Below are 16,654 nucleotides of genomic sequence, written 5' to 3'. Positions count from 1 at the left end.
TTTCTTACAGGTGCAGCCACCTAGATTCAGTAGGCATTGGCCTTCTAAAAATTGGTCCTTTCCAGTCCCTCCCAGGCCTTCTCAGTCCAAACCCAGGGGCATCAGACCACCAAGACTACAGTCACAGGGTATGCAGATCTCTAGACAATGGTGTGTGGAGTGCTCCCACCTCAAAAACAGGGAGTGGTAAGCCACCTCCTTATGAAAAAAGCTCACAATGACTTTTCAGTCATCCTTCCCACCCATTCCCAAGTACTTGCACCCCTAGGAGGAAAACTCACCCTTCATGCAAAAAACTGGATGTCCATTATCCAGGACCGATGGGTTCTAAACATTGTATCCCAGAGATATAGATTCTATTTCCACTCACTGCCAACCCCAAACGGGTTGCCAGACCTTCCTCCATACCAATGGGCAGAGGCTCAAAAGCAAGTACTTTCTCTTCTCAGTATCAGGGCTATTCAACCTGGTCCAAAGGAGCAAATGGGACAGGGTTTCTACTCCAGACTGTTCCTGGTGCCCAGAAAAGAGAGCTCTTGGTGCCCTATCCCGGATCTGTCAGTTCTCAACACCTTCCTGGTGGTCTCAAATTTCACAATGCTTACACTGCAACGGCTTCTTCCTATGCTAGCCAAGGATGCCTGGTTAGTCACCCTAGACTTAAAAAAAGCTTATCTGCACATCCCCATAAGGGAGTCTAAAAAAAGCTTATCTGCACATCCCCATAAGGGAGTCTTGCAGGACCTATCTACATTTCAGGGCAGGCTCTATGCACTATCAGTTCTCTGCACTTCCCTTTGGCTTATCTACTGTGCCCAGGGTATTCACAAAGTGCCTGGCTCCAGCCATTGCATACTGCAGACAGAGAAATATTTAAATGTATCCATATTTGGATGATTGCCTAATTCGGGCGGACTGTCAGGAATTGCTACTTCAGCACCTGGCATTTGTAAAGAGACTCCTAACTTCTCTGGGGTACACCATCAATGAAAAGAAATCACAACTGGTGCCCAGTCAAAATATTGTATTCCTGGGAGCAAGCTTGAACACAACTTCCCAGATGGCATTCCTCACTCCAGAAAAACAGGTCTATTTGACAAACTACTTCATACTAATGGCCAACAAAACCTAGCTTTCTGCAAGAAAAATACTACAAGCCCTAGGGTTCATGGCTTCATGCATTCTGCTAATTCCATATGCAAGACTGCATATGAGGAAACTTCAATGGTACTTAAAAGGTCTCTGGTGTCAACATTCTCAGGACCTGGAAACAGTGATTCCTGTCATTCTTTGTCTAAGGGCAGAGTTCCTTTGGTGGGCAGAGGCATGCAACCACAACAAGGGGCTTCCTGTCACTCAGTCCCTCGCCACCCAAACCCTGACAACAGATGCATCAGACTATGCATGGGGGGCTCATGTGGCAGGCAAATGCATCCAAAGCAAATGGAGCACAGGACAAATTCCCCTGCATATCAATCAAAAAGAAATGTTAGCTGTACAGAATGCTCTGACAGCCTTCAAATACCTTATCCTTCCAGGACAGCTGCTGAATAAAGACAGACAACACCACAGTTATGGGATACATAATCAAGCAGAGGGGAACTCCTACCCACTCTGCAGGTTAGCCATGGCCCTGTGGAACACAGCCTTGAGCAGCCAAGTGCATCTGCAAGCTCAATTCCTGCCAGGCAAACAAAATTCACTGGCAGATGACTTAAGCAGAAATCTACTGGGCCCATATGTGTGAAAACTGGAACCCAACTCATTCAAACTTCTAAGCCAGAGGTGGGGGACACCAGAGATGGACCTCTTTGCCTCCCCCCAAAACCATCAATTGAGCAAATTTTGCACCAGAAATCCTCACAGCAAAGCGTGGAAAGTGTATGCCATATCCTTTATATGGGTAAACCTCTCAATTTATGGCTTTCCTCCTCTGCCCCTCATCTCAAAAGTACTACTCAAGATCAAACAGAACAGACCAAGGACAATCCTTATTGCCCCAGACCAGCCACACCAGCACTGGTACCCACTCCTACACAGTCTAACAGCAGTGCCACCCTGGCACCTACATCAGACCCCCACCCTGCTGTCCCAGCAGGAGGGACAGATTTTTGCATCCACAGCTGCAAATCCCAAACCTTGCAGCCTGGCTTATCCCCTGAATACACCACCAGCAACCCTCAGCAAACAGGTGCTGGATGTCATCTTTGAGGCCAGAAGGCCTAGTACTAGGAAATACTATTCTGAAAAGTGGAAAATATATTGTACTTGGTGCCAGTCTCAAGGAAAGGACACAGCCATGCCCACCTTACCTCAAATCCTAGATTACCTAGCAGAGCTGCTCCACAGAGGCCTATCCTTCTCATCCATTAAGATTCATGCCTCTGCCATCTGAGCTCATTATAATACTGAGACACCTCTCTTTTCTCACCCTCTCATCAAACAGTTCCTGAGAGGAGCTAACAATTTAAGGCCCCCTAGGAGAGCTCCCACCCCAGCCTGGGACGTTAACTTTGTACTGGAGAAGCTCACGCTCCCCCCTTTTGAACCTGCTGCTGCTGCAGAGTTAAAATTCCTCTCTTGGAAAACAGCCTTACTTCCAGGCATCACTTCAGCAAGAAGATTGTCTGAGTTACAGGCGCTAATGGCTGTGGAACCCTTCGTTATTTTCCATGCTGACAGGGTTTCCCTCAGGACTAACCCATCATTTATGCCCAAGGTGGTATCCAGTGTGGCTTTAAACCAATCCATCCATTTGCCAACCTTTTTCCCTAATCCTCAGAATAAGGGAGAAAGGATCCTACACTCCTTGGACATGCACAGACAGCTCAGGTTCTACTATGACAGGACTAAACCTTTCAGAAAATCTGACCAGCTGCTAGTCAGCTTTGCTACAGGGGCAGAGGGCAAGGCCATTTCAAAGCAAACAATTTCCAAATGGATAGCACACTGCATCCATTTCTGCTACAAACACCAAGGAAAACCTACCCCTCAGGGAATCAGAACTCATTCCACTAGGGCTACCTCAACCTCTACAGCATTTCTCAGGGGAGTCCCTACCAGGGACATCCTGGAAGCTGCAACCTGGAGTTCTATACATGCCTTCACCAAGCATTACCACTTACCTATCTTTTCTAAATCCAGAGCTGGATTTGCCACAGCAGTCTTACAAGGCCTGCTAGCCAGCCCTAACACTTCTTGACTGCCTCCACCCTTCCTCAGCTTTAAGAATCCACCCAAGTGTGATGACTGCAACCGTGAAACACGAAGAACATAGTACAGTTGTGCACACTTACCATAAATGTAGATGTACGAGTGTATTCACTGTTGCAGTCCTTGTTTCCCTCCCCCCAGCCCCCTGGCTTTTTCTGTACTTTCTACCTATCCTCTCTTTGGTCATATTTTATGGCAGGGGTATTTACTTTTTACTGGAGGTGTTCCACACCATTTAATAGCTTCCTATTTTGGGGGCTCCTGACATTCGGGGCAAGAAAAACTGATGTAATGGCATTGGCTGCATGTTTTATACCCTTGACAATCTGACATCATGGAAGAGGTGACAGCATCCGACGCAGAAATCCCAAGACTCTGGTATTCGGGCCGACTGAGGGCTACCTGCAGGGAGATAACCCAAATGTGATGACTGCAACAGTGAATACACTCAAACGTCTACATTTATGGTAGGTGTACACAACTGTACTTTTTACTGACAACTACCACCAGGCTTCTCAAGAATCAAGCATATTTTTCAGCTTAATCATGTAACACCTAAACTCTTTCTCAGTTCTTCATTCTTACAACCACAAAAATAAAAACATTACTCAACAGCCTTCTCCATCGCAACAGGCTGCTAATGTGCCTCAGCTGTAGACAAGGGACTCTACTTTCGCCATTACTGATTCATCAGTCCATTCTCTTTTCCCTGGCTCCCTCTGGTGTAGTCTCTGCAGACACCATGGACTAGCGGCTAGATGTAGCTTCTGTGGCTATTGGAGTGCCTTAAGCAGGCAAGGGAGAGTCACTATAGTCTATCCTGAAAGAAGGGACTGGGAACACCAGTCTGTCTTGCCATAATGCTATACCTATAGCTAGGGAGTTTTTTCTTGGCAAAAGTGGGTCTGCTTCTTCAGAAAATCTTGTCAAAAAGAATTGAATAAACTTAAAACATATTTCTTCAGTCTCAGTAACTTTGGATGTGGGTAATTTATTGGGCTTAGCTCATGGGTTACCTCAGGCTCTCGACCCTTCCAGTTTAGCTGTTTATGGTAAGAGAAAAAGAGATTCTTCATTTTCTGAAGTGGTTAAATTTTTCAGTATTTAAATGATTGTGAAAGCAAAGATTATCTTTTGTCTCCTCAGATTTCTGATTCAGATTCTGAGGAGAGTGTAGCTTTAGCCCATCTCTCTGAAGGATATTCTTTGTCTGAAATTATTTCCAGAATGAATCAGTTGTTGTAGTTGGGAGCATAATGACATTCCGCAGTCCTCGAAGAACTGTTATGACTTATTATATCTGGAATGTCCAGAATCTACCACAAGTTCTCCTGTTCTTTCAGCATAAGAGGATGTTTTTTGTCACAACCTATAATTTTCCTGACAAGCCAGCCTGATGCCCCCAAGAAAGTAGATTGAATAAAGTTCCTCAACCTTGTAAATTTGTATAATCTCATCCCAGACCAAACCCAGCAGCTGTTGTTTTAGTGAACAAAGCTGCTGCTAAAAATCTGGTTAATACCTCTCCCTGTCATTCTGACTAGAATGAGGAAGCTTTTGGTAGATTTTGGAAAAAAATGTATTCTTCTGCACACTTTTTAGAATTTTTCAACTGTCAAGCTCATATATTAAAGTTTGTGCTTGCTTCATATGCAAATATGAGGAATATTATGACATCTGTTTTTTCTTCAGGGGAAGAATCTGTTATGTGTAATTGTATTGCCTGCGTGTCTCAAGTGGCTACTCACCGATTGAAATGTGCTTATAATTCTGCTGATGCCACTTCTAGAGGCACTGTCATTGGAGCTGTTATGAGGAGGTTTACTTGTCTACATCATTAAAATCTTCCAGTAAATGTCAAACATGATCAAATTAGTTTTGGGCCATCTGCTATAGAGGTACTTAAAAGTATGATGAGAAAGGTATACAGATTCAAAGGAATCTGTCAGATTTTTTCAGCCTACCTTTTCCAAGTTTGTCAGGGGGTTTAATGCTACCCCTGCAGCCTTCTTTAAAAAGCAAAATATATTAACACAGCAGGTTTCTGGTAAGCAAACATTTAAAAAGCAATGACGAGGGCTGCCAAAAAGAAAGAAGGAACACTCCAGAACAAAGGACAGACTAATATGCCCAAACCGAAAGAAGAAACCCTCCAGAACAATGGATTGACTAATAAGCCCAAGACGAAAGAAGGAACACTCCAGAACAAAGGATTGACTAATAAGCCCAAAACAAAAGAAGGAACCCTCCAGAACAAAAGATAGATTAATAAGCTCAAAACGAAAGAAGAAACCCTCCAGAACAAAGGACAGACTAATAAGCCCAAGATGAAAGAAGAAACCCTCCAGAACAAAGGATAGATTAATAAGCTCAAAACGAAAGAAGAAACCCTCCAGAACAAAGAACAGACTAATACGCCCAAACCGAAAGAAGGAACACTCCAGAACAAAGGATTAATTGATAAGCCTGAATGGCTATAAACAGGTTTACCCCTCCCACTTGACCAACCCCTAATCCTTCCTGAAAATCTGAATCTCCATTTCTGTCTCTCTTTGGTAACAGATCGTTTTAGATAAGTGGGCCCTGAAAGTAAACCATCCGGTTCAGAAATGGCATTGAGATTCTCTCCCTCCTTTTCAGAGGACCCCCCCCCCCCAAACCATCCACTCTGTTTATGATAATACCAAAGTTCTAAATGTTATTCCTTCACAACTTATTACCCCGTTACTCTCCATTTGAGTTTTTTTGGTGACCTTAGCTTTAAAAGATGCATATTGTCACATTCCTATAGCTTCAGGTTTCAGAGGTTTCTTAAGGTTTTCTGTGTCTAGATCACATTATCAGTTCTGTGTTTTACCCTTTGATCTTTCCACTGCTCCAACAGTAGTCATGTAATGCCTACTTCCTCTGATAGCCTACTGCAGACTGCAAGATGTTTTCTTATTTAGATGACTTGTGTATTGCAAAGTCTATATTCCTCAGTTCAAAGAGCTTTTCTTCCAAGGGAATAAGTCGATCTGTAGCTAGATCTGTTCCTCAGTTTTTCCACGCAGAGCACTGTCTCAGCAAAGGAATTTATCTGGATTCTGGGTTTTGTGTCTTCTATGATTCTCATGATCCTTTTTTTAAGTGAAAAAAAATCAGTGATACCTGAAATCTGTATAGTGCCAGCATCAGTATCAATTGACATTTGAGATTCCAATTTTGAGGTTTGAGAAAAGGGAGAATATTTTGGTGGAGATACCAGATTTGCCAGAATTCAGGCCTCATATTCTTCCTCCCAGCTCTAGCATACTCTGTAATAACAGACACCTCAGAGTTTGCCTGTAAGCAGTGCCAATGGGGATAGAAGTGCTGGGTCTTTGGAACAGAAAAGACAGACCAAAACACATAAATATAAAAAAGATGTTGACACTTTGCTATCAAATCTACAGTCTCCTGCACCTCTACAAGTGTTTGCAGACAACACCACAGTGGTGTGATATATAAGCAAATGGGGGAAGCAGATATTACCCTCTGTGCAGACTAGCCATGGTAACCTGGGATGTATCTTTTCAGCACACGCTCACTCTGCAGGCATCTTGCATATTGTCAGAGCAATATTATGTGGCGAACAAGCTGAGCAGGACCAGGACAGACACTCACAAATGGAAACTGAATTGGTGGGTCATCAAGGAATTTGATCCAGCTGTGGGGAACACCTCAAATAGATGATTTCACTTCCATTAACAACAATCAGTTGTTAAAATCTAGGACTCATTACAAGAAGACTTGGAAGACAATTTTTTTTGTGTTTATGTTTATTGCTAGGGTGAGGACCTTTATTTCATTTTGCTAATATTGTCCTTGGCAAGGCTTTAGCCTCCCTCTCTCTGCTGGCATATGACAGGCTTGGTGCTTAAACCTGTCTTTTTGTAAGCTCAGCTCAAGCTAACTAACAGTTTGGACTTATGAAAAGTGCCCTTGAGCTTAGCAGGATAAAACCAATATAGCTAAGTCTAATACAGCACTGATCATTCAAACATCTACTGTTACAGTAAGTTTACTTGCACAATTGTCTGCACTTATGGGCTAAAACAAGTGGTAGACAGTTAAAACCCAGTAAGTACAGTGCTGTTACATTTTATTTTATTGTGTATTACTTGATTCCTAAAAAAGTTTTAAAAATGAGTTTGTAATTTTATAATAGTAAGCAATTCTTGATTTGCATTTTTGTTATATCTGTGGCAACCATTTTTCCTGTCAGAAGGCTTATTTTTCAGTGCACTGTCTTTCACTGTCCTTCCTTTTATTTTTAGCTTATTGTTTGCAAATTGTGTACCATGATGAAACAAAAGAAGAGGAATTAGCAGGGCATTTAAATGTATATACACCACATATAAGCTGTAGTACTTAAATACAGGTACAAAACCTTACATGAGCCGTGAAGTACATAAGGCAATGAAATGAAGCCTTTCTTTCGTGGAAGCAAAATGATTGCCTTAATGTTCCTACATATGCTTAGGCTACCACAGCAGTGCCTTTTTGTAATTTAGGGACAAATCAGTTATTGTCTCTTTTTTGTTTGTGATTTCAAAGTAATTCTTAGCTGTAGGATCCTTGGTACTAATATTATGAGGCCTGCCTTCACACTTCCTAACTTCCTCCACAAGTTAACTTCCTCTGAATCAAAGTGATGCTTACCTTCATGTGGCAACTTTGACACTGAAGACATTTAATTTATGCAGTATCTGATCACTACTTTGTGCCATACCTGTGCAATAATGAACTCACTACTGGCAACATACGTTTCTCTCTCTGATCCAGTGTTGTCTCTTCCATCCATTGGCTAGGACCCAACTCCGACCACTTTCTGACTTTGGATCCAAGGCTCTAGCTTCTGTCTTTACCTATGTTCCGCAATAGATAGTAAATTACCTTAGATATTGTTTGCCGCTCATTTGTATTAGATGCTATCACTTGTGCTCAGGCGGTGTGAAAGCTAAATACTTCTTCTTTTTGGTATATTAGAGTTATTCAGCCTAATAATTCTCCATCATTGTTTATTATTGTCTAGTTACCTTCTTCCCCTGGGGTTCTTTTGAACTGTTTTTTTTTTTATTTTGGTCAGGTTGATATCACTATTTAAAGTTTTTCTGTGTGATTTTGTTTACTTTTAGTGGACTTTTTTGTCAGTTGTTAACTATAATTGTGGTACTTCATGTTGCTTTTGTGGTGTCATGACAGGAAAAGTCCTCTGGCTGTAAGAAATGTGTGGCATGAAGCCACAAAATCTCCAACTCCAATGTGCACACCAAGTGCATTTCCTGAGTGGGAGCTGCACAGCTAGATAAACATTGCTCTGTTTTTAACTCCTTTGGCTCCTGGGCTTTGGTGGAGAAATAAAATAAACTAGTGCTTAAGGGGCTGTTCCCTGCCACAGCAGGAGAAGTTGCTTTCCAACACTGTTCTGCTTCCTCTGTTTCCCCTTCTGGTAAAAAGTCTAGTGAAAAGGGTAAAGGTGAGAACAGCATGGACAAGCCCAGTGACAATGCAAAAGAAAAAAGTTAAGGAGTCTAAGTAATGGTTGCTAGACTGCTCAAGATCCTGTGGTCTTGCCTGAAGATTCTGAGATCCTAGGGTTCTGTTCCTGTGTCAGACCCTCTCATTCTTGAATCCAGCACTTCTCCTGTGGTGGAACCATGCGTCTGTCTGGAACTGGTCTCTCCAAGGCTCTGATCTCATTTTCTCCAGGACAGATCTTTACACAGGTTAACCAGAACCCCCTTCCACTGCTTCATCCCTCTTATTAATGCAGTCCTCCAGGATTCTTTCTGAAGCAAACATGGGTAGAATGATGAGGACATTTCTCAGGGTGCAGATTCAGTTGGGGTGCTCCAGGCTACAGCATCTGTAAGAGTTGTAGGCTTTGGACTCTCCCCTCACTATGTTGTTGCTCCTTCCCCAGTCTGTTCATTGAGTTCAGGGCTGCTGGATCTGGGTGCTTCCTGGTGTTTGTCTGTGCAGGATACGAAGACTTGGTCTTCATTGACTATGATTGTGCCTCTGATCTGATCTGCTCCAAGTGGCTTGGAACCTGATGGATCTCAGAGCTGAGGTGTTGTCATCAGAGCTGTGGGGATGGGTTTGACTCCTAGGCTGTTGGAGCCATCACTTCACCTTGAAGCCTTGGTGCTGGACATCTTACACCTCAGCACTGGAATCACCTTCAGAGATGAGTCGAGCAGGTCTTTATGACCAATCATTGATAGGGTTCTTGGTTTCTGGTGGGGGGACTCAAGTTCTGTCTAAACGTTTACCTTCAAAGTCTTAGAGAAGGTGCTCAGTTGATCTGGGGATCAGACTTCCCTTCCCTGCTCAGATCTGCCCCTTCCTCAATGGAGCTACTTGGGTAATGCCCCTACACATTCTAGCCCATGGAGAAAACCAGCCACTCAAAGTTTTAAGAGTCCACATTGAGGACTTCCCATCAGCTTCTGAATCTTCCCCAGGTCATCCTTCTGGGGATGTTCTTCGAAAGAATTCATGCAAGAGGAGGCATTTTATCTCCCCTCAGGTGAATTTAACTAAGGATAATGATTTCCGTGAGAGGAAGGGGTTCCCCCAAGATCCCCCCTTGAGGAAATCTTGTTTGGTGAGATATTAGAAATGGTTAAATAGGAAAGGTGGTGGTCCACTAAAGCCCCTTTCTAGGAGGAATCAGTATTTTTTAGGTTTTAGGGGCTAGCTCATCTACCTTTTGGATGGATCCCCTGTGGAAAATATGGTGGAGTTGATTTCTAAGTGATTATGAAAGGAGTTGGATGTAGCTTAACCTGTAGCTCGCAAGCCAAACAAGTTCTTTATATGCCCTATTGATCACCCTTTTTAGAGCAAGTGTCCCACAGTGTATTCCATGGTGGTGGAAGCAGCCAGCAAGAAGCACCTGTCTGAGGAGAGCACCACTGTCCTTCCCTCTAGAAGAAGTCCAGGGTGCTGGACAGATTTGGGTAGTGGGTTTATGCATCAGTGACCTTTGCTCTTGGGAGCTGAATTATTTGGCCAGTGTTACATGCTTCTAGAGGTATTTGACCAAGGAGCTTTCCAAATATCTCTCTGAGTCCCTGAATGTGGAGGAGAAGAAATATGTCAACACACAGTTGGTCACCCTTCAATCCCTGTCAAACATGCCAATCTACCATATTTTTAACGATGCATAGGGCACATCAAGTGCAGTTGGCACTGACATTTCTATTAGACAACATGCCTGGATGTGCCTTTACAATTCTGTGGAGCTCTTTAAAGCATCCTTTATCAGTGCATCCTCGAATGGTTCCACTTTGTTTGGACCTAAAGTGAAAGAGATGCTCTCCAGAAGTGAGCAAGACAATAAAATATTGTCTTTCATAGGGATTTGGTTTTCTATCCCCTCCAAAAGGACTTTCTCTAGGAAGCAGAAGAGAGGAAGGATACCGTATTTCAACAAATCCCAAGGTTTTTCTCCAAACACTTCTGGTTATAGACCCCTTGAGGCAGAGAGGGGAGTACTAATAGTGGATGTTGCCCCACCTGCAGAGGTGTTATGCAGAACCAAGGCTTTCAAGGTCCCTTCTACAGTAGGCCTTTTTGAAAAGTTGTCTGAATGCCGCACTCTATGCACTTTAGTGGCACTTGTTGGGTGCTTGTCTCTGCACTGTACGGCCTGGTCATCCATCACTTGAGATGCTTGGGTGCAGAGGATTACAACCAGAGGGTACACAATTCCCTTTCTATCTTTTCCCCCTTGCTCAAATAAACTACTCAATGTGCCACCCTCTTAACGTGAGGCAGCAGCCTTTAAAAATAAGAAAGGTGCTAGATAAATGTTTAATCCAAGAGGTCCCACCAAACCAGCAAGGATCCAGAACTTATTCAAGGTTCATTGTGGAGCCAAACAAAAATGGGGACATAAGACCAATTTTGGACCTTAGTCACTTGAACTAATATGCAAAACAGATGAAATTCCAGATGGTCACAGTACTGTCTAGCTTACCTTTACTGAGGAAGGATGACTGGATGTGCTCGACAGACCTCCAAGATGCATAATACCACATAAAGATTGACAGACACTTCAGAAGGTTTCTCCATTTCTGGCTGGAAGCCAGTCACATCTAGTTTAGAGCTATGATGTTTGGTCTCACCACAGCCCACTGGATGTTCCCAGATGCATGGCAGTGGTTGCAGCCTTTCTCAGGCTTTTGGGATTCTGAGTGTTCCCATACTTGTATGACTGGCTTATAAGAAAAGGAGCTCCAATTGACTGCATCAGTTCAGTGGTCATTGAGATGTCATCCCATGAATTTTCCATTGTGTCTCACAAAAAGTTGCAAACCTCATATTTGCTGGTGACTAGAATCTCTAACTCTATCTCAGGGCTAAACAAGGCAAATGGCCCCAATTCAGAAGCCAAGCTTCACATAAATATCCTGGCAATGAGGGCAATTCTTCTAGCATTGCAGGCCTTCCAAGACTTCATTACCAGGGATGTGATCTTCATCCAGATGGATAATATGTCAGTAATCTGGTACATCAACAAGCAGGGAGAAAACATTCTTACCTGTTTATGTTGAGAAGTCATGAGGGTTTGGCAGTGGGCAGCATCTTCTTACCACTTTCTGATTGCAACCTCCCCAGTGGAAGTCCAGTGTTGTAGAGAACAAGTCAAGCAGGTCTGTCCTCCTTCCTCAGAAGTGATCCCTCAATCCAACAGTGGCAGATTAGATTTTCAGCCTCTAGGGCCGACTGAGCTGTGATCATTTTACTTCTCCCTCCAACACCAAATGCAGCAGACTCTTTAACTTAATCCCCTAAGTGGAAGCATCCTCAAGGCATATTCTGACCAACACTTGTCCATCTGGTCTCCTTTATGCCTGTCTTCCTACTCTTCTAATCCCAAAATTTCTGCAGATAGCAATGTTGAGCAAGGCTACTGTAATCCTCATAGCTCCACTCTGGCCTTGGCAGGTATGGTTTCTCTTCCTCTGTGCTCATTTGTTTCACTCTTCTTGTATGCATACCCTGCTCCAGATCTTCTCTCTTAGCCAACCAGGAAACTTCAGCCAGACATAGAAACCCCCAACTGTCCTCATGGTTTGTCAAGTTATGATGATGGTTAAACAGTCCAGCCCTTCATCCCAAGTTGTATACATTCTTACCTCTACATAGAAACCTTCAACTAGGAGGATTTACAAGAGTAAATGGAAAGCATTCTTGATCTGGGCTTCCAGCAGTAATTTAGAGCCCTTTTAATCCCCTCTACCAAGTATCTTGGATTTCTTGGCTTCTCTTTTTCACAGTGGATCTAGCTGCTCTACTATCAAGGTCCAATTAGCAGCTATTTCCAGATTCATACTGGGGAGAATCAATTACCCATCACTTATTTGAGACTGTCCAAGGCCCTCTTTAAGGATGCTTTTCTTCTACTACATCTCCAGATCCCTATGGTATATTACTGTTCTTATGCAGGCCTTTTTGGATCTCCTTTCGAACCTGTGGATACAGTTGATTTAAAATACTTGTCTTGAAAAACCTTGTTTTTGGTGGCAGTGACTTCTTCAAGGAGAATATTGGAGCTTCACACTCTTTCCTGTTAAGTTCCTCACTTGGTTTTCCACAAGAGTAGAGTCACTTTGAGAAAAAAATCCATCCTTTCTTTCTAAGGTGGTTTCTGAATCATCACTTAATTAGTCTACCAATCTCTTTGTCTTCTTTCCATGTTTACCAATATAGGAGAGTAGATGTTACACCTCCTGGATATGCACTGTCAACTTGGGTTTTATCTGCATTGTACTAAGAAGGTAGAAAATCTGACCAATTTTTTATTTCCTTTTCCTTAGCAAATTGGGTAAATGAGTGTCTAAGGTAACTCTCTCATTGGCTATCTGAATGGGTTTCCCATGCCTATAAGGAGAAAAGGCTGACCTTATCTAGGCCTTCTAAAGCTCAGTTTACTAAAGCTCAGTGGGTACCTCTAGTGCCTTTTCTCCAAGGTAACAATTGATGATATTTGTGCTGCAGCTACTTGGTCCAATGTCTATGCCTTCATATCTCACTACAAGTTGGATTTACAATCCAGGTCTTGAGCTTCATTTGGTTCAGCTGTACTCTGTAATATCCTTTCATGAGACCTCCAAAAGTTTATGTTAGCTGGGGACTCTGTCCCATCTGTTGAGGAACGGATGGAAGAGATATCAGATATGAAAGCTATGTACTTACCATAATGGTAGATTAGTGTTGTTTGCTTCCATCCTTCATCAACTTCCTTCCCACCTTCCCCCTTCCAGTTGTCTTTTTCCTTTGCTTTTGGAGTGATTGCAGTGGCAGTCCCTGTGGCTTGATTTTGTACTCTTCAAGCTCTGGGTCACTACTTCTGTAATCTGATTTTTTTAATGATGTTGCTGTATTAGTCTTATTGTAAGGTATTGAAAAACTCAATCTTGGGTAATTTACTATTTACAGAGGATTATCAGAAAGAGGAGGAGTGTGAGCCTTGGATCCAAAGTCTGAAGGTGGCTAAAGTTAGATCCTAGTCGGATCCAACAATTGATCCATTGAGGAAGTACAGAAGCAAGTGACACTTATCTAGCATTATGGTGAATACATAACTTTTGTTTATATACTCCGTTGGTTTACTTGGAGATTCCCTCATTCTGGGACATTCTGATGACCACATTAGGAGTGCTGTCACAGACTAGCTGGTGAAGAGAACCACTGCCTTCCTGTATTCTGAGATGACCACATTAGGAGTGCTGTCACAGACTAGCTGGTGAAGAGAACCACTGCCTTCCTGTATTCTGAGATTACCACATTAGGAGTGCTGTCACAGACTAGCTGGTGAAGAGAACCACTGCCTTCCTGTATTCTGAGCTACCTATCAGCTGTCCTCTCTGCCTTTCCTTCCATTCTTCCATAAGATGAGGCTGTTATCTAAACAGGGTGTCCTTAGACTGTGGATGACAGTAGAGTCGGATGTCTGATGTGCCATGTGATAACTAATAATAATACATTTACCTGTTGTGATCCACATACATTTTTCACTGAACTATTTTGCATATGTATGTATGCATATATGTATGTTTGTATATCTATATGTATATTTATATTTATTTTGAAGTGTATATGCAGTTAAAACAAGTATTTGCATTTTTTAAAGAATTGCACAGCATATTTTAATAGAGTTTACATTTCTAACCAGTCATTGTAACAGTGTGGTACATACTTTATTTTCTTTTCATTAAGAGTGAGGCTATTTATTTAGTTTTACATTTCACTGCTCTCTATAATGTTTGAATGATAGTGACTAATGGGATTATTTGTGTGCAAATAGCACAAACTAAGTGAATCTTTAATATGTACACATTTTAATAAATGTGTTGTTTCTGTCTGTTAGGTATCCTAGAAGTGTTACACTGTGTACTTGTAGAAAGTCCTGAAGCACTCAATATTATTAAAGAAGGGCACATCAAATCCATCATCTCCCTTTTGGACAAGCATGGGAGAAATCACAAGGTACCTAAATACTTTCTGAAATTACTTTTCTCATATTTGTCTGCTGTATTCATTTATTAAAGAGAATTCCTTTCATTTTTAACATGATTTTGAATGCATTTCAGAAATGGAAGTTTCTTTAGGAATACCAAGCAAAAAGATTGAACAACATAGGTATATGCGTATATTTTTCTGTTAAGAAACACAGGGCATGAAAGAGTTTTAAAGTATAAACAAATTCAAAAAGTATTGTTATGTAGAGAAATATTCTTTCACTTTGTACCAGAAAGAAAGCATGGGTTGATGATATGAGCAGTTTAACAGTTTGTGTTGACTCAAAAGGCATGTTTGTCATTTCACCATTTAGCGATTCTGATAAGTCCTAAATTATAGATACAAAATTCATGCTAGTAGCAAAGCTTGATGAATGTAAATAAAATATTTTAAGACACACAAGTATAAGAATTTTATTTATTTTGAAATTCAATAAGTATATGCATTGCTTTTCGTTCGACACCTATCAGTTGTTTATTATTTATTTATTTATTGACATGTGTTTACTGGGAAGTTCCGACTGGGCACAGATGCCCTTTTTCAGTAGAGGCCTGGGGAGAAAAGCTCTAAGGTATCATATTTAATGCAATCAATATTTATAATAACACATTTTATAATGCAGTTTCAGTGACTGTGTAGCATAATAGTAGAAAAACATTTGTATTGATATTTAAAAATATTAAAGTTACAAGCCTTGCATTGAGACTTTACAAATAGAAGAATGGTGTATATGATAGGTAGGAGTAATTTAAAAAATACAGTAGAGTGAGGTATTAGAGAAGATAACCAAGTCTGAGTGTTAATAGAGAAGTAGTGATGGAATAGTAATCTGGTTGTGCTAATTAAAAGTAGGTAAAGTAGTTTAAGAAATACAATAAAGTGAGATATTAAAAGGGGATAAGCAGGTTAAGTGATTTAGTGCTTTAAAGAGTGATATAAAAAAGGTGATGAAGGGTGTTAGACAGATATGTCCCAGATCAGGAGCAGGGTAAAACCAGGAGGTAGAGAGAATGTTTTTTAGCAATGGTTCGAAAAGATGAAGCGATAGATCTGATTGATACAGGAATTTTATTCAAGTTCTAGCTACACTGTTGTAATACAGACTGACTCCAGCAGTCCTTTGTGCTTGTAGATGGCTTATTTGACTGAAGGCGGATGGGGTATGGATGATTTTTGTGGGTTAAAGTGAGCTGAGTATAAGGTAGATACATGATGATACGTACCAACAAAGGTTTTGCTCTCTGCTTCTGAGACCAGCAGTTCTTTTGTAGTGCATGGAACATTCTGATTATGCTCAAAATCAGGCAAAGACAGCGTTTTTCTGCATATCTGTAGTGTCAAAAAGGTGTGTAACACATTTTTGATATGCACATTCCAGAACAACAGCAGCAAGAACATGAAACAACTTTTAAAAGCTGTAAACCCTTTCTTGCTGCCACTAAAAAGGAAGACTGAAGTTTTAACAGCTTTTAAAGCATTTAGTCCATTAGATGAACATTTAGTTTCTGGCTACTGTATGACTGGCAGTGCTAAGTGTTTAGAGCTTGTAAAATGGTAACAAATTCACTCTCCATTTTTTCTTAACTAGTAGCACATCGGGAGAGCTAAAGCTGCTTGTAATATAAATAATTATGATCACATCTTTCCACTCATAACTAAGTTATTATATTTCCTGAATGCGGATGTCAAGATTCATTCCTTGAGCTTCATGTCATTCCACTCGTGAGGTGATTTCCTTGACATGCATGTCTTGAACACATAACATCATGGTTATGACTGGAGACCTGATAATCATGCTCTGCATTATGCATTATACATATGTTATCCACTGGTTTCCATGCAGTACTCCAGTATGTTACTGTTTTTTTTTCCTAAGGTGTTT

The 16,654-nt window shown here is 41.4% G+C and overlaps 1 protein-coding gene across 1 annotated transcript in view; it reads left to right on the top strand.

Annotated features, from left to right (window-relative positions):
• RYR2 (ryanodine receptor 2) overlaps positions 1-16,654 on the top strand; it is a 6,224,161-nt gene that overhangs the window by 2,537,245 nt on the left and 3,670,262 nt on the right. Inside the window, exon 18 of the mRNA XM_044059048.1 lies at positions 14,621-14,739. Within this exon, the coding sequence (XP_043914983.1) occupies positions 14,621-14,739 (119 nt within the window). The remainder of the gene's footprint in view (positions 1-14,620; positions 14,740-16,654) is intronic.

Source organism: Protopterus annectens, chromosome 1.part2 (genome assembly GCF_019279795.1).
Source record: "Protopterus annectens isolate FY-2018-M chromosome 1.part2, PAN1.0, whole genome shotgun sequence".
In the NCBI taxonomy this organism is placed as follows: domain Eukaryota; kingdom Metazoa; phylum Chordata; order Ceratodontiformes; family Protopteridae; genus Protopterus; species Protopterus annectens.
This window is presented reverse-complemented; position numbering and strand designations above follow the sequence as displayed.